Source organism: Corythoichthys intestinalis, chromosome 7 (genome assembly GCF_030265065.1).
Source record: "Corythoichthys intestinalis isolate RoL2023-P3 chromosome 7, ASM3026506v1, whole genome shotgun sequence".
NCBI classification, from domain to species: Eukaryota; Metazoa; Chordata; class Actinopteri; order Syngnathiformes; family Syngnathidae; genus Corythoichthys; species Corythoichthys intestinalis.
This window is the reverse complement of record NC_080401.1, coordinates 48,354,918-48,379,932: the sequence shown is the minus strand read 5'-3', so window position 1 is coordinate 48,379,932 and position 25,015 is coordinate 48,354,918. Positions and strand designations below refer to the sequence as shown.

At 38.4% G+C, this 25,015-nt stretch overlaps 2 protein-coding genes across 6 annotated transcripts in view; both read left to right on the top strand.

The window, feature by feature from the left end:
- Positions 1–5,456, top strand: part of espnla (espin like a) — a 37,954-nt gene extending 32,498 nt beyond the window's left edge. For all 4 annotated transcript variants that reach the window (XM_057842348.1, XM_057842347.1, XM_057842345.1 and 1 more), the window contains exon 9: positions 4,889–5,456. In XM_057842348.1, the coding sequence (XP_057698331.1) occupies positions 4,889–5,441 (553 nt within the window). In that variant the 3' untranslated portion in view covers positions 5,442–5,456. The remainder of the gene's footprint in view (positions 1–4,888) is intronic.
- A 333-nt stretch (positions 5,457–5,789) lies between these two features.
- On the top strand, positions 5,790–24,714 carry klhl30 (kelch-like family member 30). Of its 2 annotated transcripts, none has more exons than XM_057842343.1 (9): positions 5,790–5,917; positions 12,100–12,764; positions 17,448–17,616; positions 17,691–17,889; positions 19,327–19,413; positions 21,722–21,877; positions 21,955–22,143; positions 23,182–23,327; positions 23,394–24,713. In XM_057842343.1, the coding sequence occupies exons 2-9, from the start codon at positions 12,157–12,159 to the stop codon at positions 23,640–23,642; spliced, it is 1,803 nt and encodes a 600-aa protein (XP_057698326.1). In that variant the 5' UTR covers positions 5,790–5,917; positions 12,100–12,156; the 3' UTR covers positions 23,643–24,713. The 2 variants fall into 2 exon arrangements, with proteins under 2 accessions (XP_057698326.1, XP_057698327.1); XM_057842344.1 differs by having other exon boundaries at positions 5,808–5,917; positions 12,211–12,764; positions 23,394–24,714.
- Positions 24,715–25,015: the final 301 nt, after the last annotated feature.

Genomic DNA, 25,015 nt, shown 5'->3' with positions numbered 1-25,015 from the left:
TGATCTTAATTTTTAATCTGGGGCATGGGTCATTCCAGAATTGGAGGACATTTAGCATAAACATTCTAGAAAAATAAGCCTTCACTTTGCTGCTTTTCTACTACATTTTGATCAATAATAGGTAAATAATCACAGTAACAGGGTAGCAGGTTAAGAGGCTTTCAAATCTCTTCTAATATTAGATTTTTCTTCGGAGTAAAAGCTAGCTTTTTACCTAATGGCTACTGCTAACCTATAGGTTAACAGGGTTACATGTCAAGTTATACATTCAATCACAGCATATTTTGTGAAAGTATGAAATATAGAAACAACATATTTGATAGCGTCGAGCGCAGTGTTGTTTTTGGCAGCCATTTTAATTTTTGTCTTAGTCTCAGTCTTTTGGACGAAAATAGCTATTAGTCTTTTTCATATTTTAGTCATTTCAAAATGCCTTTGTCTAGTTTTAGTCAATTAAAACTCAGACAAATTTCGTCAAGTTTTAGTCGACAATTCTCAAAATGTTTTCATCTATACACTTCAAAAGTTCTAGTTCATGAATAAATAAATAAAAGGGTTCCAACAATTTCGATTGAACATGCCAGATGAGCACATAACTGTGGGGTCTACAAGGACATCACCATTTTCATGATGATAATACACACTCAGCATCAAAACTGCACATTATTTGGAATTAATTAAAATCACCTGGACGCTACGAACTGTATGTAAAATGTTTTCCAAGAGTTTATGCTAAATGCTAATGCTAACGCAAACGCTATGCTAATATGAATGCTATGTTAACGCTAAGTTTAGTGTAATCTAGTGTTAGAACGCGCCGTGATAAGTGAAAAACCGGGAAGTAGTAGTTTGTGTGTGTTCAATGTATTTATTCGTACTATAAGACGTTTTTCACTATTTTCACGAAGTATTAAAAAAAAAGTACAAAAACTTACTGACTACAACTTAAGTACAGTGGTACCTCGACATACGATCGCTTCGACACACGATCGCTTCGACATCCGACGTAAAATTTGACTCGCCATTTGTTTCTACATCCTACGACATGCTCGAGATACGACGATTCATGACAGAGCCGCAGTTTCTATATTTTCCCGCAAGATGGACGCACAGCAGATTTTCTTGTGAGAGAAATCAACATGAGTTCCAAGAATGTTAGTGCAGGTGGTGGAAAAAAATGAAAAAGGTGAGGCTCACCATTGGAATGAAAATGGAAATGATAGAAAAATATAAGTGTGGTGAACTGGTGAACTGGCTCGTCAATTCAGCCTTAGAATGTCTACGATCTTGACGGTCCTCCTCCGACCTCCATTCGCCAGTCTTTATAAGTTAAGGTGACAATTGATATTCTGGTAATATTGCCAAAAAATTGCCAGCTTCGTCAGGTTTTTAATCATTTATTTCAAAACTTGTGCAACAAAACATGCCTGCTGTATGTTTCAACTGAACCATACAACAGAACATGAAAAGTGAAAGTAAAAAGTCCTCCCTCACTCTGTCAAGTCAGCCACGCAGTGTGTTCAGGTACACCACGCATAACACATCCGCCATTCGTTACATTATTACAAGTATTATTATTATTATTATTACAGGCATGAAAATCTCTCACCTTTCGGCGAAATTCGCCGTTTTGAAGTCAAAAAGGATGACCTACGTGAATCGTGTAGATCTGAGGAGAAAATTTTTTAAGGGGGGGGGGGTCGTTTGTAGGCATGTGCCAGTTACCTTCACGGATTACCATGCTATGAAAACGTCGCGGTTACAAAACCACTAAAATTTTCCGTCATACAGTAGTGCGTATTCGTTATTTTTCATGTGTCGAAAATGCAGCCAGAATTAGCTTGGCGCGGCAGCGCTTACCCCTTCCCCTGTTTGATGCTGCGTGTGTCAGTGACGCTATTCCAGCAAACCCAAAAACAAGCACTCCAAACGCAAGGCGTAAATTCTTCAATTTATTGATCTCTCAAATCGTGGTAACTGAAATATACCAAATGAATACATTTAAAACGTTGTACACTCGTATTTTTCCACATGTGAGTAGCTTCAACAGTTTAGCTTCATGAAAAAGTTCGTCAAAAACAAAACACGCATTTTCCTTTCAAATTCAATACACAAAGTTACTAAAAACTTACAAAGACGAATGATAGGCAAGGCTTAGCTAGGACAGCAACTTCATTGAGGTTAATCACAGCCGCTGAGAGAGAAACAAGTTTGTATGCGGGGAGGAAAAAAAAAAAAAAGAGCGTCAAAGATCGCTAATTGCGACAGATGATCTTGTACTAAGCACAAATTCACATTCGCTGGAGGAGGTAAAGTATCACTCCCAATTGTTTTTAGATGAATGCATTTGCCAGCATATTGAATTTAGTGAGTAATGGTTTTCGTTTTCATATTTTGTGGTATGACAAAGTTACTGCCGTTCGTTGCAGCTTGCGTTGAACACTGCCGGAGCGTCCGGTGAAAAAATAGCTCCCGTTAAGGTAGCGTCAAGCTTGTGTATTTAACGGTAATATAAAAGCAGTGTTGTCAATAACGCGGTATCGTAATGCGTAACTAATCTGATTACTTTCTTTCAGTAAAGAACAATCTAACGCGTTCATTTTTCTAAATCAGTAATCTGAGTAAAATTACTTTCCTTGATGCCTGTGCGTTACTATTTTGTTACTGCCCCATAATGTGTGTAGAATGAAGAATACTGTAGTCATGGGAGTGACATCACATGTCACATTTTTTAATCGGGGATGGAACAAAAAGGGTCACCTGTATTACCATGAAGCGTGAGCGCTGGGAGTTTGCGGCCAAAACAACATAGCCTTGCTACCTCGCCAGGATGCAATGAAATAGGCAGGAGATACACTACAAACGGCTGCATTTGCACACTGGAAACACAGCCATTACTTCACATTTTTGTCCAGTAAAGATAACAAAAATATCTCCGTGCGCTGGCTCAAAAAGACTGTCCACCGCTATAAGCATCCAATTCAAGCACCACTTGGAATTACAGCACAACAGGTAACACGACAGCCAGGACTTTTTGATACTGCTCGTGCTCAATCCTCGGTTCAAGCTCAGTTGTTGTTGAGGGTTTTGAAAGCTTAGGTTTAAAGAAATTCTAAATATCCATCTTGCCTCCTCAGCTGTAGTTTTGGCTAAGCAATGCAAACGGCTGTCTCTAAGGTTCTATAGTCACATGATCTGTTCGAAAAATAATTTGGACCCATTATGAAATACTTTGAAGGATTCCTGTTCATTTTATTCATTTGTGTTGTTTGTTTTATTGCTCTAAAACTTTTATAGACAACATTTTAAGGGCCATATTCAATGGTCTTTATTTTAAAGGGGAAGTTCAGAATTTTTTACATTAGGCTTAATCTTTGAGTTAGCCGGGGTTTAATTAGTCGTTGGAAATGATTTGAACAAATTCTGTGCAGTTTGACAGTTATTTGTTAGTTTCAGGGCTCCGGAGTGGCTAAGCTAGCGCGAGTCAATGGTGGTTGAAATCAACTCCTTCAACTAATTAAACCCCCGTTAACTCGAATATTAAGCCTTATGTGAAAAATTAAAATGGTCAAATTCGCCACATGTAGGACATTTTGCCGACGGCGGACATTTTGGCAGAACGCCGGAACATATTTCCTCCACACCTTTCTCACCTTTTTAACCCCTGACCCATTTTCATGCCTGTATTATTATTATTGCTATTTGCAATAGTACCAGCAGCATTTATTAAGGATTTAGTGTAGGTTTTCGGGCTGTGGAACCAATTAATGGAATAATAATTCACCGTATTGGCCCGAATATAAGACTGTGTTTTTTGCATTGAAATAACACTGAAAAAGAGGGGGTCTTCTTATATTCGCGGTCTAGACATTATACCCATTCACGACGCTAGATGGCGCCAGATATCATTGAAGCGATGTTCTGTCATGACAGATCTCAGCTACTCTTTTTAGTTTAACCAGTTCGCATTATTTTATTGCAGTGTTTTTCCTTATTCAGATTTGTTTCAAGACAACAGTTGCAGTTAGACTTCACTTTGATGGTTAATGCAGTTATTTCAATTTTGTTGTTTTATCACAATAGATTGGTTTATTTACACTTCAAAAACCAGAAGCCATTCATTTACGAATGGGATTGCACTTTAGTTTACATATTTAAATGGTCAGATATTAAGATTTGAATGAGGCAAAATAACATGCTTTTTCTCTCAAATATATTGTGATAATCATTTTTTTCTGATGTACTGTAATTATTTTCTGTATAAAAATTAATTTGGTGTTCAAAAAGTCTTTTTTCAAACGTGAGTCTTGAAAAAGAGGGGTCGTCTTATATTCAGGGCCGTCTTATATTCGGGCCAATACAGTAAATGTATATGTATGTATGCATATACACTAATAAATGGTGTTTAAGCACTTCAAATGTAATACAGTAATTATGATAGGTTTTAAACATGTTACCGTACCACCGAATTATTTTTAAACAAGAATAAAATAGAAAAATGCTTAACTTTATCAAATGCTTCATTGAGTGAGTCCACTCAAATCTGCTCATGTTGCTCACTTACACACAATGAGTTGCCACAGCAACTGTTTAACAAGTTAAACGATGACTGACGCATGTAGCGCTTTGAAGTTTCGGCTTCTCAGCATCTCTGGCATGATCAAACATTAACGTCTGTCAATCATCGTTACTTTAATGAGCAACTCCAGTGCACTACCTGACCAAGAAAAGCGGCAGAAGAGAGAGTGAGGGACTGGTCAGCCACTTTCTGGAAATACTAGCATTTAGTTATGCTTTTCTCCGCAAATAATCGTCAGAAAAATGAAATTCTGCCCTGTCGCACACTAATCTGACCTATCTTCCCGCTTCGTATTTTTCACATAATTAGGCTCCACAGGCAGCAAGTCATCTACTCCCCAGAGCAGTTTGTCCCGCGCATGGGTGGCCTGCCGTTAGAGTACGACGAGCTAACGTTAGACCTCTTCATGCTGGGCTACTTCCACATCCTAGAGCTGGACCTCCCAGTGGACGAGCGCAAGATGAGGCACCTGCTGTGCTTCGAGGTCTTCGACCACGTCGGCAGCTTCCCCTGGGAGCTGGTGCGTGACTTCCACAAGGCAGTCATCCAGGACATTGAGGCTGGCGATCGTGAGTGGAAGGACGGCTTCGAGGACCTGAAGCTCAAGTTTTTCGGTAAGGCGGCCAATGCGTCCGGGGATGGTGAGATGCAACTGGAGGCGGAGCCAAAGGTAGAGGCGGAGATTCAGGCGGAGATTCGACCGCTACCCAAAGTCATTGTGCAGACACCCACGCCAGATGAAGGGTCACTCTACACCGGGACTGATATCTCCAGTTTCAGCAACGAAGAGATTTGCCAATACATTGACCGCAGCTTTGCCTTTTGGAAGGAGAAAGAGGCGGAAATTTTTGATTTTGAGTAATCGCCCCAATTTGCAAAATTGTTACAATGCATTTGATCTATACTTTTTTGGCATTAGAAGACATAGTTTCTATAAAATTCAAGAATTCACTGTGACAGCTTTTTGGTTTTTATATTGTAATACAACCTGTTTTACTATTGAGCTTGACCTAGAAGCGAGTGTTCTAACACTTAATTTAGCAGTTTGTTTTCAATGTTGACAGGCAATAAATGAGCACATGAGCAAGCCGGGCCATCACTAGACATTTTGGTCATATGAGCTGTCCTGCTACGTGTCTACGAGAGAGTGTGTGTGACAGCAGCTGCTCGTTGTTTGCAATCTAACTTCAGCCCCTAGCGTCACTTGTCAGTAGGAGCCCAAAATAACCCAAAGGCAGTCCGGCGTGAGGCTGCCAGCGTCCCGGTGACTAGGCACAAGGTTTTTCTTAGTGATTCCGGTACAAGAAAGCTGGTCCTGTCGCAGGATGAGGTGCCCCGGTGAGTCTGTTTACTAATTGGTGATGGGGAAACTTGCTTTTTAATGGGCTTGGAGGTTTTTGTAGTAGTTGTTTTCAGTGTTGTTGACACACTGTGTAGCCAAACGGGTTTTTTGGGGACCCTGTTTATCACATACTGTTAGTGAAAATAGACTTGGGTAGACTATAAAATTGTTTTGAATCTGCTGGTATTTTTCTTGCAGCTGTGTTTAGAAGTAGTTTCATGTCTGTTACAATTTATCTTTAGGACATAGTCGTACCTGAGTAGCATTGCTAGTCGCACTAGCCATAAATGCACAATGAAGAATAAAATAAGTATCTGAGTACCGTATTTTTTGGACTATAAGTCGCAGTTTTTTTCATAGTTTGGCTGGGGGTGCGACTTATACTCAGGAGCGACCTATGTGGGAAATTATTAACACATTATGATTAGGGATGTCCCGATCCTGGTTTATGCACTTCCGATTGGATACCGATTTTGTTTTGCACTTCCGATCCGATACTGATACCGGCCTATCTGAGCATGTGTTAAAGTTCAAAGTTATTTAGCCTCCTTACTTAGTTGTCAGACTCATGTTGAAAAAGGTTTTAGGACTCTTGATAACAACTAGCCAGCTGAATTAGGTGAGTTTGAATAAGTCACAACGGTTGGTAACAAGAAACTGACCTGTTTATTCAGTGACAAACACAAAACATTATAAATAACAAAAATGGCATAGTCAGTCAGTAAAACGTGCAAATAATATAGTAAACTGTCTTAAAAAAGCAAAACACACAAACAACCTCAGTGGAAAATAAGAGTGTGACAATATCTCGATACGGCGGTATATCGCGATATTTTGCAACCCGGTCGGTTATTGATATGCTCCTGCCAAGTATCGATACTTTTATTAAACACATTGGCCATACAATGGAGTATGGATGCTGTAAACTGCTCAATGTTTGTTGAGCAAGTCCTTGGCGGTCCACTAGGGGCGCTCGGGAGTGGCGGTGAGGGTAAAGTGCGCACAAGTCCTCTAGAGAAGAAGAGAGGAAGCTCCAAGTGGGTTGAAAAAAAAAAAAAGCCCCGTGAGAACGGTGGAGGAAAAAATGAGAAAAATATGGCTACAAATCACACATGGGGACACACTTTAGATTTTACACCAACAAGAAAGGAAGTAAGGTGAACAAGGATTGCTGTATGCAAGAATTGTCTTAGAAAAATAAGTTTCACTTGCAGCTGGTGACGTAGTGGACGTGGTTTGTGAGCTTCGCTTTCATCACTTGAGGTAAGAAAGTTTTGCAATGTAATTGACTTTTTAATTTACATGTGTTATTTTGATGACATTTGGTGTTGAATGATATAAAATAAACCAGGACCCTAAACTGGATGAAAATGAATATCGAACAAGCCCACATGAATTTACCGATTTATTTGATATTGTTTGAGAACCACTTTCCATCTAGTTTACTCCACAAACTGTTATTACTGTCATTTTGATACAATAAGCTATAAAAATGGTTTGAATAGGTTCCAAGATGTATAAAGTTATGTGCATGATAATTAATGTAGGCTACATATTGAAAATAGGTAATTATTGCATTTTTAATTTCTGTACATTCAATTCATATTTTTTTTTAATTCAATACTTCCAACACCAAAAAAATCGGGATTTCAACTCAAAAGCTATGAAGTAGCTAATATTTTTTGTTTTATTTTGTTGTTTTTAAGGTGAGGAAGACTGTGACTGAGCAAGTCTGATATCTTAAATGCTGAAGCAGATAGTGGAAGGGCTCAAACCAAGCAACAAAGGTCATATAAGAAGAAAAGACCCACCAATTTTATCAATGCCCCACTCCAAGCTCAACTGCTGACACCTACGGCACTTTTTTTTTTTTTTTTTTTTTTTGAGATTTAAAACTTTAAAGAAATTAAGGGTGTCATTCATCATGATCTCTCCAAGCGATATCAGTGGTTGTGGTTTGTTTCCTCTATATGTGCAGGTGCACAATTTGCAGTAGATTTATATTTTACAGCAATGTTGCACAGAAAAGGTGTCACTGTTTAATAAATTATTTAAACAGTATTTTTTCTATTATTAAATATCTTTTTTTTTTTTTTCCGTTTCAACAGTTGTATCGTAGAATGTCATGTATCCAATTTCTGACCAATATATCGATAATCGCTGTATCGTGATATCGTGAGATAATCGTTATCGTGAGCCTTGTATCGCGAATCGTATCGTATCGTGAGGTGCCATGAGGTTCCCACTCCTAGTGGAAAATCCCACTAACCCCCCAAGCTATTAGATGCTTTTAATGTTTCGTGCATTAGTTACAAAAATTGTATAAAAAGCCTCTCAGGTTTAAATAAACGACTATTTCAGTATCAAGTTAACATTTTAAAACAGTAAATAAAATACTCAAGTCCCCATTCTGTATCAGCAGCTTTAAACTACATTCAATTCATTTAATTTTGTAAATCAACTGTTAAAGTTGTTGAAATTGCTCCCGTTATTCCATAATTTCCCTTCTGTCTAGTTTCGACATAAGAAAGTTTTAAAACTGTTTTGAAGATAGACTCAAGTCATGATTTTGCCGATTTAGGAGTATTTTAGATAAAAAGTTCATTGGGTTCGCTTGGAAGGTTCACAACAGCCTACTAGGGAAGTCTCCTGCTTTAAGATGGCGGCTGTTTACTAACGCAACTAGCTTTCAATATTTCAATGTTGCTAACGTCGAGTCTGCCATTTAGCATCTAGTTATATATACATATGATATCTATTATCTACAGTAAAACGATGTTGACGTAGTTTGTAGCGGCTGTCAGCAGCAGTCAGGTATTCGTGTGTTTTTTATCCAGCGGCATGAGTTGAGCTAAAGCCGTGAGTTGAGCATTGGCATTACCCAGGTTGATGACAAGCACGTTGTTTACTCTTGGGACGCAATGCGGTCCGTTTCTCATTGTGTCCCGAAGACCGCGCTGTGTATAGTTTCGCTTTACTTGACATATTTCAATAATCGGAATTTGGGTGTTTGTGAATCGTTCTCGAATCTTCTACGGCCGAATCGCTGAAAGATGTAATGACGGCTGGGCATGTTGTACCGTTGTTCTAAGTGTTGGATGGTGCGTCTTTACTCACAAGAGATAATGGCTCGTCATCCAGAATGAATTCTTCGGCAATGACTCTTGTTATTCCCTGGGCTTTGGGACTGTCGAGTGCCAGTTTGTCACGCATAGCAAAAGTTTCTGCCAGTGTTAGTTGCTTAGGACCTTTCTTTTTGTCTTCGGTTTTCTTAGCATCTTATATTGTTTGTGGTGGTATTTCGCTAAATGCTTGATTAGGTTGGTTGTATTAAAACTTCTTACAGCTTTACCACCACGCTTGACTTTATTGTGGCATATGTTGCACTCTGCCTCTTCGTCTTTGTCGTCCTTTAAGGTGAAATGATCCCACACAGCTGACATTTTTACCGATAAAGTCTCTCGGTAAATTGGGAGACGGTAATGTAAATGTAGTGTGTTCAAGGTGTGCCGTAAAATGCGGACCGGACTTTAGGGAAACTGAAGCAAAAACTGGAATGGATTATGTACATCGGTGCGCTGGAAAACCCAGACCGCACGTTAAAAAAAAAAAAAAAAAACTGGATTGGAAGTCTGGATCGGAATTTTTCAGTGTTGGCCGATCCGATACCGATGCGCATTTTTTTGCCCATACCGGCGTCCAATCCGATCCAAATTTCAGATCGGGACATCTCTAGTTCTATGTGTTGGGTTTTTCAAGTAAATTTCCCCCAAAAATGCGACTTATACTCCGGTGCAACTTATATATGTTTTTTTCCTCTTCGTCGGGCATTTTATGGCTGAGGCGACTTATACTCCGGTGCGACTTATGAATGTTTTTTTCCTCTTCGTTGGGCATTTTATGGCTGGTGCAACTTATACTCAGGTGCGACTTATAGTCCAAAAAATACGATATGTCATATTTTAAGGGAGAATTTTATTGTATCTAGAAGTGCAACAATTAATCGATTAATCGACAACTAATCGATTTGCAAATTAATCTAGAGCTATTTTGATAACCAATTAGTCGTGGAGGACCTTCTTCACTTTACACTTGTCTAAATTCTTGAAATTATAACGCATATATATCTTCTCAGTTGCAAATATTATCAGATTTCTTATCTTTTTGTTAAGTCAAAGTAGCACATAAAAATAAATCGTTTACTTTGGAAAACAACAATTCAAATTTTTGCCAATTTTCAGACATCTCACTATCTAAACTAGCTTCCTAATGTGGCTCCAACAACTCATCGATTAAAATCGGTGAACAAATGAGTTGCCAACAAATTTGATCATTGATTTTTGCCGGCAGCTATGCGCAGTCCTGTTTGGATCCTTGTTTGTGTTAATGTCAGGCTGCGCGCATGCGTGCCAGTGATTAGAGCAAGAGAGAGAGAGTTCACTGCTACACTTAGGTTGTGTTGCTGAATCAATAATATTACAAAATGTCAAGAGAATTAGATTGTCTTTTGTGTTGTTAGATTTTGTGTGCCTCCGTCAAAGGTGAGTAAATGAAGCCAATTGCACTACTTATTGTGGAGCGCTAAGCTAGTCAGCAATTATGCTAATCAGTATTGGCGTTTGAGTTATTGTAAGATAGTAAAGCTGAAAGTAAATTTCTTTTTGTAAAGAAACCACGCACATAAACCCATTCATATAGCAGCTTTCAACACAAACTCCCATTCAAACTGTAAATTTTCATACAAAAGAGTGTGCTTTGAAATTGGATTTTACTTCATTGTTACTTACAACATGCCTAAAACAAACTGACGGGAATTGAAAAAAGTGACATTTATCCGATTGTTTTAATTAGCCAATTAATCGATTATAAAAATTAGGGTTGTTCCGATCATGTTTTTTTTGCTCCCGATCCGATCGTTTTAGTTTGAGTATCTGCCGATCCCGATGTTTCCCGATCCGATTGCTTTTTTTTTTGCTCCCGATTCAATTCCAATCATTCCCGATAATTTTTCCCGATCATATGCATTTTGGCAATGCATTAAGAAAAAAAATGAATTAATCTCGGACGAATATATACATTCAACATACAGTACACAAGTACTGTATTTGTTTATTATGAGAATAAATCCTCAAGATGGCATTTACATTATTAACATTCTTTCTGTGAGAGGGATCCACGGATAGAAAGACTTGTAATTCTTAAAGGATAAATGTGACTTTATATATTGTGACTAAATATTGCCATCTAGTGTATTTGTTGAGCTTTCAGTAAATGATACTGTGGCCATTTAACTGTTCTGCCCAAATGCATGATGGGAAGTGCACCCATGACTGTGCGTAGTGGCACCAATTGATATATCTTCTCTGCGTTGGGAAGTAACATAAGGTGTCAAAGAAAAGATCAACCACTACCGTTCTTCCCCACATTGCTTCCCACGATATTTCAAATTATTGAGAGAGGGATTTTAAGGCTTTAGCCAATTAAAAAGAGGCTCCAAAGACTGCCAAAATTCTCTCTACTCATTTTACGTTGCCTGTTAGCTCCATATATAGGTAAAACGGCGCCATTATAGATTGAATGCGACAATGTGTGAGTGGGTCGTGCAGCGCATGCGTTAATTGCATTAAATATTTTAACGTGATTAATTTTTTAAAAAATTAATTACCGCCGTTTACGCGATAAATTTGATAGCCCTACTTTACGCTAAAACTAAAGACGCTGGATGAATGTAAGACATTTTGTCTGTAACGTTAAATACAATTAGAAAACGATTTAATTAATTTTTTTTTTTTTTTAAAAGGCATGTCCGATATTTTTTTGCCGATTCCGATACTTTGAAAATGACGTGATCGGACCCGATCGATGCCGATCGATTTGGACGTATTTAAAAAAAATCATTAGTTGCAGCAACTTGATACTTCATTGTACTAGCTGTAAAATGGAGAACAACAGGTAAATAGGTGTTTGTTTACGCGACTTTGAGTTATTTAGACAACTAGTCTAAACAACACAACAGTTCAGAATACTGTACGTGGTAGTAGTAGCACAAGTGGTAGTAGCAGATACTAATTTAGTACTAGTCACAACATGCATTAAAGGGGAGAGAGAGGTACAACAAAATTACTGTTGAAAGATTAGTCCAAAGTAGATGTTTTTTTCATTTTGTCTTTACTTTCAGGTGAATGACTTGTTGCTGCTCTGAGTTCCTTTTTCTTTATTTACTTCTCTGGCCTGGATGATGGTGCGCAACGTGGATGACCTTGATTTCTGCCTGCCCTCGCACCCGCAGACCATCCTGGAGGGTCTACGTTCCCTGTGCTCTCAGCCCAAAATGGTGGATGTGACGTTGAGCGCCGGGGGCCGGGACTTCCCTTGCCACCGCGGGGTCCTGGCCCTCTGCAGCGCCTACTTCGGCTGCATGTTCTCAGGGGACTTTGCAGAGAGCATCGAAGCCCGCGTGGAGCTCCACGAAGTCGATCCAGATATTCTGGGATCCCTGTTGGACTTTGCCTACACTGGGAAGCTGACCATCAACCAGAGTAACGTGGAGGGTCTGATCCGTACCTCCAGTCGGCTGCAGTTCCAGACCGTACGTGCGGTGTGCACGCGTTACCTTCAGCATCAGATCGACTCTACCAACTGCTTGGGCATCTTGGAGTTTGGAGAAATTCACGGTTGTCCAGAAGTCGTCGCCAAAGCGCGGGCTTTTCTTTTGGAGAACTTTGAGGTGGTCCAACTGGCTGAGGAATTCCTGCTCCAGGAGAAGGACCGCCTGGTATCCTGTCTGAGCCACGAGGGCCTGCAGATCCGTTGCGAGCGCTCCCGTGTGGAATCCGTTCTCAGGTCAGTGTTGTTTTTGGCAGCCCTTTTAGTTTTAATCTTAGTCTTTTAGATGAAAATACTTAAAAGTTTTAGTTATCTATAAATATGTACAGTGGGGCAAATAAGTATTTAGTCAACCACCAATTGTGCAGGTTCTCCTACTTGAGAAGATTAGAGAGGCCTGTAATTGTCAACATGGGTAAACCTCAACCATGAGAGACAGAATGTGGAAAAAAAAACTGAAAATCACATTGTTTGATTTTTAAAGAATTTATTTCCGAATTAGAGTGGAAAATAAGTATTTGGTCACCTACAAACAAGCAAGATTTCTGGCTGTCAAAGAGGTCTAACTTCCTCTAATGAGGTCTAATGAGGCTCCACTCGTTACCTGTATTAATGGCACCTGTTAACTCATTATCATATCGTATGATTATAAAAGACACCTGTCCACAACCTCCGTCAGTCACACTCCAAACTCCACTATGGCCAAGACCAAAAAGCTGTCGAAGGGCACCAGAGACAAAATTGTAGACCTGGACCAGGCTGGGAAGACGGAATCTGCAATAGGTAAAATGCTTGGTGTAAAGAGATCAACTGTGGGAACAATTATTAGAAAATGGAAGACATACAAGACCACTGATAAGCTCCCTCGATCTGGGGCTCCATGCAAGATCTCACCGTGTGGCGTCAAAATGATAACAAGAACGGTGAGCAAAAATCCCAGAACCACGTGGGGGGACCTAGTAAATGACCTACAGAGAGCTGGGACCACAGTAACAAAGGCTACTATCAGTAACACAATGCGCCGCCAGGGACTCAAATCCTGCACTGCCAGACGTGTCCCCCCTGCTGAAGAAAGTACACGTCCAGGCCTGTCTGCGGTTCGCTAGAGAGCATTTGGATGATCCAGAAGAGGACTAGGAGCATGTGTTATGGTCAGATGAAACCAAAATAGAACTTTTTGGTAGAAACACAGGTTTTCGTGTTTGGAGGAGAAAGAATACTGAATTGAATCCGAATAACACCATACCCACTGGTAAGCATGGAGTGGTACATCATGCTTTGGGGCTGTTTTTCTGCAAAGGGACCAGGACGACTGATCTGTGTAAAGGAAAAAATGAATGGGGCCATGTATCGAGAGATTTTGAGTGAAAATCTCCTTCCATCATCAAGGGCATTGAAGATGAGACGTGGCTGGGTCTTTCAGCATGACAATGATCCCAAACACACAGCCAGGGCGACAAAGGAGCGGCTTCTTAAGAAGCATTTGAAGGTCCTGGAGTGGCCTAGCCAGTGTCCAGATCTCAACCCCATTGAAAATCTGTGGAGGGAGTTGAAAATCCGTGTTGCCCAACAACAGCCCCAAAACATCACTGCTCTGGAGGAGATCTGCATGGAGGAATGGGCCAAAATACCAGGAACAGTGTGTGAAAAGCTTGTGAAGAGTTACAGAAAACGTTTGGCCTCCGTTATTGCCAACAAAGGGTACATAACAAAGTATTGAGATGAACTTTTGGTATTGACCAAATACTTATTTTCCACCATGATTTGCAAGTAAATTCTTTAAAAAAAACAACAATGTGATTTTCAGTTTTTTTTTTTCCCACATTCTGTCTCTCATGGTTGAGGCTAAGATCAAGTGTAGTGTAGTAGTGTAGGTTGACCCATGTTGACAATTACAGGCCTCTCTAATATTTTCAAGAGGGAGAACTTGCACAATTAGTGGTTGACTAAATACTTATTTGCTCCACTGTACATATAAGGGGTTTTGTTTCTTTGTTGTTTTTAAATTATGCTTTGGGGAAAAAAGTATCTCTCTGTCTCTCTTTCCACTGTAAGATATACGCTTCGTTGGTAGCTTAGCCCTTGCTCGTAAATACAGGCACCCCAGCAATGTGTGTGTGGGTTTGCGTGCGTGTGTGAGCGCGAGTGTTTTTCGGTGGAGAAGTAGACGCCGATTTTTGCGTTCCGCAGAGATATCCAATTCAGTGCTAAGTTTTTCCAGTTACTGAAACCCTTGCGAAACGAATCTTAACCGTGGTGAGTTTGGAAAATGGCGGCAGACAAAACAGGAGACTGCATCCTTTGTGACTGAATATTCCAGCCAGGAATATTTGCAATAATACATTGAAAATGAACGTTTTTTTGTTTGCCATCATTTTTTTGGGGAATTCTAAATCAGGCTGCTTAGGACAGGTAAGCTTTTAGCCAAGGTCATCCGTCCATTGAACATGGTATGACCTGTTGTGGTTCTGTTGTACAATTAGCGTCTTCAGTGGGATAAACTGAAACTCTGCTCACCATTTTAGCGGTGCTCTTCGGCGTTTCATGGTCCACATCTTCAATCCTTGGTTCTCGCTCAGTAGTTGTTGTCGTTTTTGAAAGCTTCGGTTTGAAAAAACTTATGTACATCCATCTTGTTTCTTTTGTCCTCAGGTGTTTTTTTGGCTAAGCAAAGTGAATGACCGTCTCTAAGGTGCTAGTCACATGATCTGTTTGAAAAATTATTTTGACCAATTATACATTTTTTTTGTTCATTTAATTCATTTTTATTGTTTGTTTTATTGCTTTACAACTATTATAGAAAACATTTTACCGGCAAAGTCTTAATTTTAAATTCATATATATTGGGAAATGAATTGCATGAAATGACATTTTCAGCCACCAGAGTGATGGCTATGCCTCCCCCGGCACCCACTAATCTCCACGTATCGGCTTATAGTCCGAAAATTACGGTACATTGAAAAAACACACCAAAAAATTTTGTAAATAGTGCTCCGCCTCTGCTTTGCGGATTTTCGATTTTTGCAATGGTGGGTGGGGAGGGTCCTTATTAACCACGAAAAATGTGGTATCACTGTATTATCTTTAAATCGTTATTGTATTTTGTGTGTCATTTTTATATACATTAATTATACATTTATAATTAATACAATTTTAATCAAAGCTAAATTAATCAAATTAAAATGGATAAAACCAGAAATACACCGCTTATGGTGCCAAGCAACATGCTATCTGCATAGGCAGAGTTTGACTTTTGGGGCAGGGGGGGCACAACATGTTGATGACTCCAAAACGCAATCTCAGCATTACAGCAATAAAATTAACTTACAAGAATATAATAATAAGTTGAAATTGAGTGTTTTTTGTTTCCTGCCAATCTTGAGAGGAATTCTAAATAAGGCTGCTTAGGACAGCTATACTTTTTACCAAGATCATCATCCATTGAATATGGAACGCCCGCCGGTGTCATGCCAATGTAGTTACCCCAGTCAAAAATTGTATTCCATGGGCGGAGACATATGGAAGTAGACTTGAGTATTCATTATTTGATCCCAAAAAAAAGTTGAATCAATCAAAAAATGTACTTCAATCAAAATATATATTTTCAATCAAAAAAAAAAAAAAAAAAAAAAAGTCACTTCAATAAAAAAAAAAAAAAAATGAATGCAAAAATAAATCTGAAGGAAAATGCATTTGAAAGCTATTTTTCTTTTAAATTTTTTATTTATTTATTTATTTTTTTTTTTTTAAATTTTTTATTGAAGTCAATTTTTTTTGGGTTGAAGCAACTTTTTTGATTGAAGTTGTATTGTTTTGCGTTTTGGCCACATTTTGGCTAGGACATCTGTGTCTTTATTATTCAATCAAAAAATAAGTTGCTTCAAACAAAAATATGTATTTTCAAAAGAAAAATCACTTCAATCAAAAAAAAAAGAAAAAAAAAAGAAAAAATTCAATCATAGAAAAAAAGTTTTTGAATGCGAAAAAATATTTTAGACTCAAATATTTGCATTTGAACACTTAATTTTTCATTTAAAAAGTTTTTTTTGATTTTAGCAATCCTTTTTGTGTTTTTGTCATGTTAGGGGGAGGACTTTTGTGTCTAAATCATTCAATCCCCCAAAAAATTGCTTAATCACCAAAAATATTTTCAAACAAAGAAAAAAAGAATTTGAAAAATGAAATTGACCTCCCCTATTTTTTTTTTTTTTTCTTTTTGAAAATAATATGCAAAGCAAATGACCGTCTAAGGTGCTCGTCACATGATCTGTTCGAAAACATTTTTTTGACCTATTATAAAAATATATATTTTTGTTCATGTCATTCATTTTTGTTATTTGTTTTATTGCTTTACAACTTTTATATATATAGGAAAATCAATTGCATGCAATGACACTTTTTGGCCACCAAGGCCCCCCCCCCTTAAACTCCACTTTTGGCTATTGACACACTAGATTTTCCCCCCCCCCACAGTGTTATAGCACGCCACTGACAGCGACAGACATCCAATTCATTTAAAGTGGGAGGACTGGCCGAGAATGCTTATCTTTCGATACTTTCGTAAATTTGTCCCTCCCATTCAAAATGGATTGGACGTCTGGCAGCTAATGAGTCAAATGAATGTCTTGTAAAGCTAAAAATAAAAGTCAGAATTTGTGCATGAAACGGTCAAATAACAGTTTACACCAATTTAGGATCAACATTTAAAGTCCACACTTATTTTCACAATAGCATGTTCTGCACTTTAGCTAAGGTGCTAAAGTTAGCAGTGCAAACAAGCTAAAATATTAGCCTGAATACTATTTTTTTCCATCAAGTTTGTGGCTACAATTTGCGTCTCCAACTGCAATACTGCATTCGGTTCTTTTGGTTTATTTTTGAATAATTTCGTTGTCGTTCATGAAAACAACATTGCCTCAGGTGGGTAGGGCACCGGCGGGAGGCTCGGCTTGTCCACCTGCCGGAGCTGCTGGGCCTCTGCCGACTGGAGCTGCTCGACCCGGACTACCTAAGGGGGACCCTGATGCAGGACGTTCTAGTCCAGGCCTCTGATAGCTGCCGTGAGGCTGTTGAGAAGATCCATATGGAGGTTCGTAGGTCTATTTCGGTGGTTTTTCGCTCTCGAAAAGTACAAAACATTCAATCATTTATTATTTTTGTCAGAAAATGCACTTATCTCCAGAACTTGGAGGCCAAGCGGATACCCAAAGTCCGCAACCCAACCTGCAGGAGGTGCTGTTTGTCATGGGCGGGCGCTCCCTGGACGACGACTCGGATGATGATTCGGATGACGAGGATGGCGAGAGAGCAAGGGAGCGCAGAGCTCAAGCCAGGAATTGTGCTTTCTACAACACCAAGACAAGTATGAAGGAATAAAGCTCCTCAACTGGAGGCAACCTTTGAATATTTATCCTTTTTTATCCAGATTCAGCTTCTTGTATAGGCTATAGCCATTTAAAAATATTCTGGTGGTTAATAGTGTTATTCCGAGCAAACGTTTTGCCCCCTATTCCGATACCTGGCTATGCATTATAGGCTAATGTCGATACTTTACCAATACCTCTCTAATTGAAGAATATATACAATATAACCTTCTCTTCTTCTATTCGTTCTATTATGGCGGTCAGAAACAAAATTTGTGGTCTGCCAGGCTTATAAATCACTATATACTGTATATGTGTGTGTGCATCTATGTGGACATGATTATTTTCCCTTTCCCTCTTCTTAAAAATGAATATATTAAAATGATTTTTTCATGAAAAATATGAGAAATACAGGTAGTCTCCAGGTTACTAGGCTAACCTAACTCACCTAACCCTAAACCCTACGTAACGTGAGTTTCCGCAGTAATCTGAATTAACCCTTTAAGTACCCCAAATACCCCCCCAAATCTCAAAATAACTATCAAAAAACATGTATTATACGTCATATTAATAAAATAAAGTAAAAAATAAGTTAGGTAAATATTACTTCCCCCTGATAACACTGATCACACCATAGTTCTGACATTTATTAATTTGTCACCATCAAACTATGAACACATTATTAGAAAATAAAATACAACGATGACAAAGAGCGTAAAATAATCCTATAAAGTAAATCAATAAAGACATATCTGATTACAAAAACATACTTCAATGGCTGCACAATAATACCGAGGGAAATTAGGTCCAAATCAACAAGGAAAACTGCAGGTATTATTGGCCCTGGTCCAGCGGTGAAAATGAACACTGCTCAATAAGCTAGCGAGCTGATGAGCTAGCGGCGGGGAGGTGGTTGCATCACCGAGCTCGCGCCATTTACCGTTTCTCTGCCTTCTTGAAATGTTAACTGGCGTTCAACCCCGCTTCCCAACGTGAAAGCAATGCCCAAAACTAACACAAAATAGCGCTTGGGGGGAGTGTGAAACAAGTCCGAGTGCAACAAAGGAAAGCGGACTACACATATAATGAAATACCAGATATGCAGTACTGTAAAGATCAACCATTTAAATTAATCAGACATATTAAATGACAAATAGTATACTATACTATACTTATCATCAATGCTGAGAGTTGGTGGATGAGACACTGTTACGCGACTTTAAAAAAAAAAAAAAAAAAAGCGGACGAGACACGCGTCGTAAAGTTGAAATTACATGAATCAGGTACGTCGTAACATGGGGAGTACCTCTATACAGTATCAAACCCCCTGCCTGAGCCTTTTTATTCTTTGAATAAAAACATGTTTTTAGCCTCAACTCCATTTTTAATACTTCCTGTAGTTGCCTTGATACTTTTATCCATTTTTATCTTCACAGAACTGTGGCACGAGCTTCCAAATTTCCCCAACCCCAACAAGTGGGGCTTCTCCATGGTGTCACTGAATAATGACGTCTATGTCACAGGTGAGCGAACGATCGCTGCTAGCCAAACAGATTAGAGGTCTATTGCCGTCAATGGCATCCAATGAGTTAATTTATTGGAAGATGAATGAGCTTAAGGAAGGTGTTAATGTGTTTATTTATTTTGTGTTTAGTTTGGGTGTTGTAAGTGATAACATGTGCAAGTTACTCTGTGGCCAAAGTAAAAAAAAACAAAAAAAAAACTTTAGGCAACTTCTGTTCGTTTTATCGCCGTCAATGGCAGCAAATGAGTTGAACCACAGGTGTCAAATACGTGGCCCGGGGTCCAGATCCCAGCATTTTCTGTGGCCCGGAAGAGTAAATCAGAGAGACCGCGAGAACGAAATGTGGTATTTGGTATGTGGCAAAATTAATTTTGCCTTGTGGCATTTTTTTGCCATGTGGCAAAATTGATTTTGCCATGTGGCATTTGTTTTGGTATGCGGCAAAATGGATTCTGGCATGTGGCATTTTTTTGCCATGTGGCAAAATTGATTTTGCCATGTGGCATTTTTTGCCATGTGACTTTTTTGTTTTGTATGTGGCAAAATGGATTTTGGCGGGGGGTTTTTTTTGTATGTGGCATTTTTTTGTTTTTTGTTTTTTTTTTGCCATGTGGGAAAATTCATTTTGCTATGAGGCATTATTTTTTGCATGTTGCATTTTTTTGTATGTGGCAAAATAGATTTTGGTATGTGACATTTTTTTTTGGTATGTGGCTTTTTTTTGTGTGTATATTGCATTTTTGCAGGCCATGCACGTCCATGCCATTGACGGCTATGTACGTCCAAATTTTCCATTCATTTTAAATGGCAGAAAACATGTATGGCTGTGATTTTTGACCATACACTTACCATTACAGCGCATTGACATTCAACTGGCGCCCAAGTCAGACTATGCTATTGAAGGCTATGCACATCCAAATTTTCCATTCGTATTAAATGGCAGAAAACATTTGGCCAGTAATTTTTGACCATACACTTACTATTACAGCACACTGACATTCAAATGGCACCCAAGTCAGGCTATGCCATTGACGGCTATGAACATCCAAATTTCTTCATTCATTTTAAATGGAAAATTTATGGAAAATTTATAAAATGTAAATTTAAAAAAATGTGACTACAGTATTTGCTATTACGATGCCCAAAAATAGGATTTGGACAATTTTTATTAATACTCACAATTAACAAATGTGACAAAACAATAAAATTAAGAAATGTACAATTTTTAGTGCAACAATATCTTATTAGACAATCGATTAGTTGTCAATTCATCATGGCAGCACTAGTTGACATGTGTACATAATGCCCCTCTGAATCAACCGTACCTACAATTTCACCCCTGAAAAGAGATGCTTTAGACAAGTTAAAATACGAATCCTTAGGTAGACATTTATAATATTACCCAAAATAAGGAGAGAACGCACTCAAATTTGGTTGAAAAGCTTGCAAGGAGAATGAGGGGGAAACTATCCAGCTTCCGCAATTGTTCTGGCTAGCCCCTCCTTCAACTCGCTTTTTATTTGGGATGGCCCTAGCAACAGACGGGTGTCTTGCCCTAAAAGGGAAAAAGGGGAAGCAAGCTGGCAACACCTCTTGTCTTTGTTAGGCTATGTGTGTGCATGTACAGCAGGGAGAACAAGTATTTGATACACAGTCAATGGGAAAACCCATTGGCAGTGTATCAAATACTTGTTCTCCCCACTGTAGGTGGAATTATATACATACAGTGGGGAGAACAAGTATTTGATACACTGTCAATGGGAAAACCCATTGGCAGTGTATCAAATACTTGTTCTCCCCACTGTATGTGTCAGCACATTTCAGCAAAGCAAACCGGCCTCTTCTGACCTTGACCAGGCAAGACAAAACATTCTTTCTTTGAGAACAACCGTAGTAAGCAAAAGCATTTCTTCACTGCAGGCAGCAATAAGCAAAAGCATTTCTTCATTGCTGGCAGCAATTGACAAAAGAAAATATGTAATAACAACTTAATAATCTCATCAAATACATTTCATAAAGCAATAGCTTTTCATAAAGTAATAAAATGCAACAATATGATTCCTTAAATGTATTGAAGTTGAGGTGTGAAACCTAGGTCAAGGTGTGAAACCGGTCAGAATGACAAGGCAGTATTATCAAGAGCTAAACATGTCTAAAGTTATCAATTCCAAAAATGTCTCTTACTGCAATCAATCATGGAACATCCTATTATAGCAATCGATACTTTATTATGAGCCTTCATTGGTAGAAGCAAATATTAGTAACCATCTAATAATAATCACCTGCTTTAAACAAAATATCTGCAGGGGGCTCTAGGGGCTCCAACACCAACACCTGGTCCACCACAGAGACATGGAAGTACATCACTAAGGAAGGGCGCTGGGTGACGGTGGCGCCCATGCTCAGACCTCGGACCAACCACTCGTCGGCCACACTTAATGGAGAAATTTACGTCATTGGGGGTAAGAAAAAGAAAACAAAATCCCGCTAAGCACCTCCATAATTTCGTCATGAATCATCTTACCCATGTGTGGTTCAGGTACAACACTGGACCGTGTGGAGGTGGAGCGGTATGACCCATACCACAACACCTGGACTTCCACGTGTCCTGCCGTCAAGTACGTGACAAACTTCACATGTACGGCATGCCAGGGAAAGCTGTATGTCATCGGTTCCTGCGCCGTCAAGTACAACGCCTTGACCATGCAGTGCTACAACCCCGTCATAGGTGAGAGTTGCACCTAATTTTCTGTCGTTTGCTGCGACTGTCTGTCATTTGAGGAGGATTTACGTCATTAAAGGCTACCCTGCAATGTTAATCGAAGATATTTTCAATCATTTGTAGCAAATTTCCATTTTTCACATTGACTTCATATTATTTGGGTCTATTTATTCTTATTTGCTAAAGATCATTTCTATAATTAGATTAGTTTTCCGGTCATTTTGAGCATATTTCTCTCTGCCTGATTTGTCAAGGCAAATTTGTGCTTTCCCTCATTTGAGACCTATTTCCCTCATTTCATGCGGCCCATTTTTTCCTTTTTTTTTTTTTTTTTTTTTTAAGAGTAGAATAGCCCTTTATTGTCATTAAACATTTGCACAATGTAATTGTGGAGCATCTCTCTTTAAAGTGCAGGATAAATTAAAATCTCAAAGGGACTTGCAAGTATAAAAGAATAAAATCTAAATGAATATAAATATAAAATGTGTATTAGGTAGTCCTATGGCAGTGCAAATAATTAGGCAGTGCAAATAAGTGTGAAGGAAAGAAGTGAAGTAGCAGCAGTTTGACAGTGAAGGCATTGAATATTGCACATTAATATTGCACGTAAGTATTGCACATAGAATATGTGTGAATAGAAGTGAAGTAGCAGTTTGACAGTTAAGGCGGTGAATATTGCACCTTAATATTGCACGTAATTATGATATAATTATATTATATTGCATGTGAATGGATGTTTGACATTGGGCGATGTGGTGTTACATATGGCAGTTCAGGGTAAGATGGTTTTAGCAAAGAAACTGTTCCTCAGTCTGTTGAATTACTGTTGTTTTGCGAAAAAAAAAAAAAAATCATATGCTATTAATTCTCTTTGTTCTTGTAATTTATTGAAATTCACCCAAAAATCTAAATAAAATAATAACACAAATATAATAGAATATTATACATCTTTAGATTACAGCATAAAACTGTACATTTTCTTCACTTTGACATTTTTTTTTTGTATTTGTGGCCAAGTCTTAGTTTTTTTTTCAAATGTCCCAGACAGCTGGATGACCATTTGCTCGCCATTCATCCCCAAATATTTGTCTTCACCTCGCTCCGTGTGCATGGAGGGAAACATCTACCTGCTGGCGGACAACACCAAGAAAGTTTACTCCTACGATCCTGACGCCAATATGTGGCAGAAGGTGCTACCTCGTTGATCGGTCGACAGTTTTTCACATCATAACGTGACTTTTCTTCATGTTACATAGATCCAACTGCTCCACATGTTGCACGAGAACGGCGGCCTAGTGTCGCTGGACGGGAAACTCTTCGTGACGGGCGGCCACTGGAAGGGCATGGAAGGTGACTATGGTGTGGAGGTGGAGGTGTACAACAGGGCTTCTGACACCTGGGAAGTAGAGGGCTTCCTGCCCAGACTCTGGTTCTACAGCGGGGTCTCCACTATTTTCCTCGACCCCGCCAACTGGCCTCGAGTCTTCCCTGCCGACGCCACGTAGAATTAAGTAACATGTTGAAACAAATTAAATTCGTAAGTCAGGTGCTAGGTAAATGTTTTTTTTAGATTGTGGGAAGGGCTCAAGATCTCACTCGCTTTGTTGTTGTTGTTCTTCAAGACACTAACTAAAATTGCTACTACTCCATTATTCGTGGCCGGGTCAGAATAAAATTTGGTAAGCATATTCTAAGCATATATACACATCGATCCTTGGAGCGGGATTTTTTTATTTATTTTTGTCTTAGGTCTGATTAATTAATTGCAGACTTGTTATGTAATTAACTCCAGTTATCCTAAAGATGGCAGTACAATGTTGCATCTTGTTTGGGTACCAGGTTGTTGTAGTTCATTTGAACTTGTTACATGTTAGTAAGCTTTGGTGCTGTTCTGTAAATGAAAATGGAGAATTGGGGCGGAGCAGGAATTTATAAAATGGTAATCGTACAATAATTGAGTTACACCGCGGTCAAATGTTTTGAATCATTTCATCACTTACTGTAAGTATCTCAAAACATTTGACCAGGGGTGTAGCAGTTTTTAGGGTGAAAGTTATGCAAATAAGCTTGATTTTTTTTTTTTTTAAGTCATATTTCTGTGACAGTTTTTTTGAAGTTCATTTTCTATGTGATGCTTATTTTAAGAAAAAATGTGTTTTATAGTAAAAAAAAAAAAAAAATAGGGAAGATAAACAACTTTTGGGGGAAAACTAAGAGAATTAAAAGGTAATATTTCTACAAGAAAGTTGTATTTATAAAAATTATGTTTTTAAAGGGTATTATTATGACATCTTTTTAAGAGTCGAAATTTGTATTTCTCAAGGAAAAAAGTGCACAGTGATTTTCATACTTTTTCTTGGAAACTTGGGGGAAAAACTTTTAAGTTGTCAATTAATAACAAAGAGTATATTTTTCTCCCAATAAGTTATCATTTTAAAGTGCTCATATTTTAGTGTGCCACTAAGATGAAGTTAGTTTAACTGTATTTGTCACATATTTTTTCGAAGAAAGTAAAAAAAATATATATAATAAAATTACAAAAAATTCATTTTTGGTAAATGATTTTTTTCATACTTACAAATGAATATTTTATTCTTATAACTTTATTCTTAAAAAAAAAAAAAGTCTACCCTATGACTGCAATTTTAATTCAGTACTGTAATAATTTATTTCCAGTGTATCCCTCATGTTGTTGCTGTTTTTCTTTTTTTTTTTTTTTTTTAGTTTTTACGCTATTTTCTTGATTGTGAATTAAATGATTCAAACAGCATCACGAAGTATTGTGATAATTAACCCTTGAGGAATCCCGTTCGTAGCACAGGCTGCCACGGCAATAGTCAAACAACGCTCCGTTTCCCTGGCAACAACCCGCACCCAA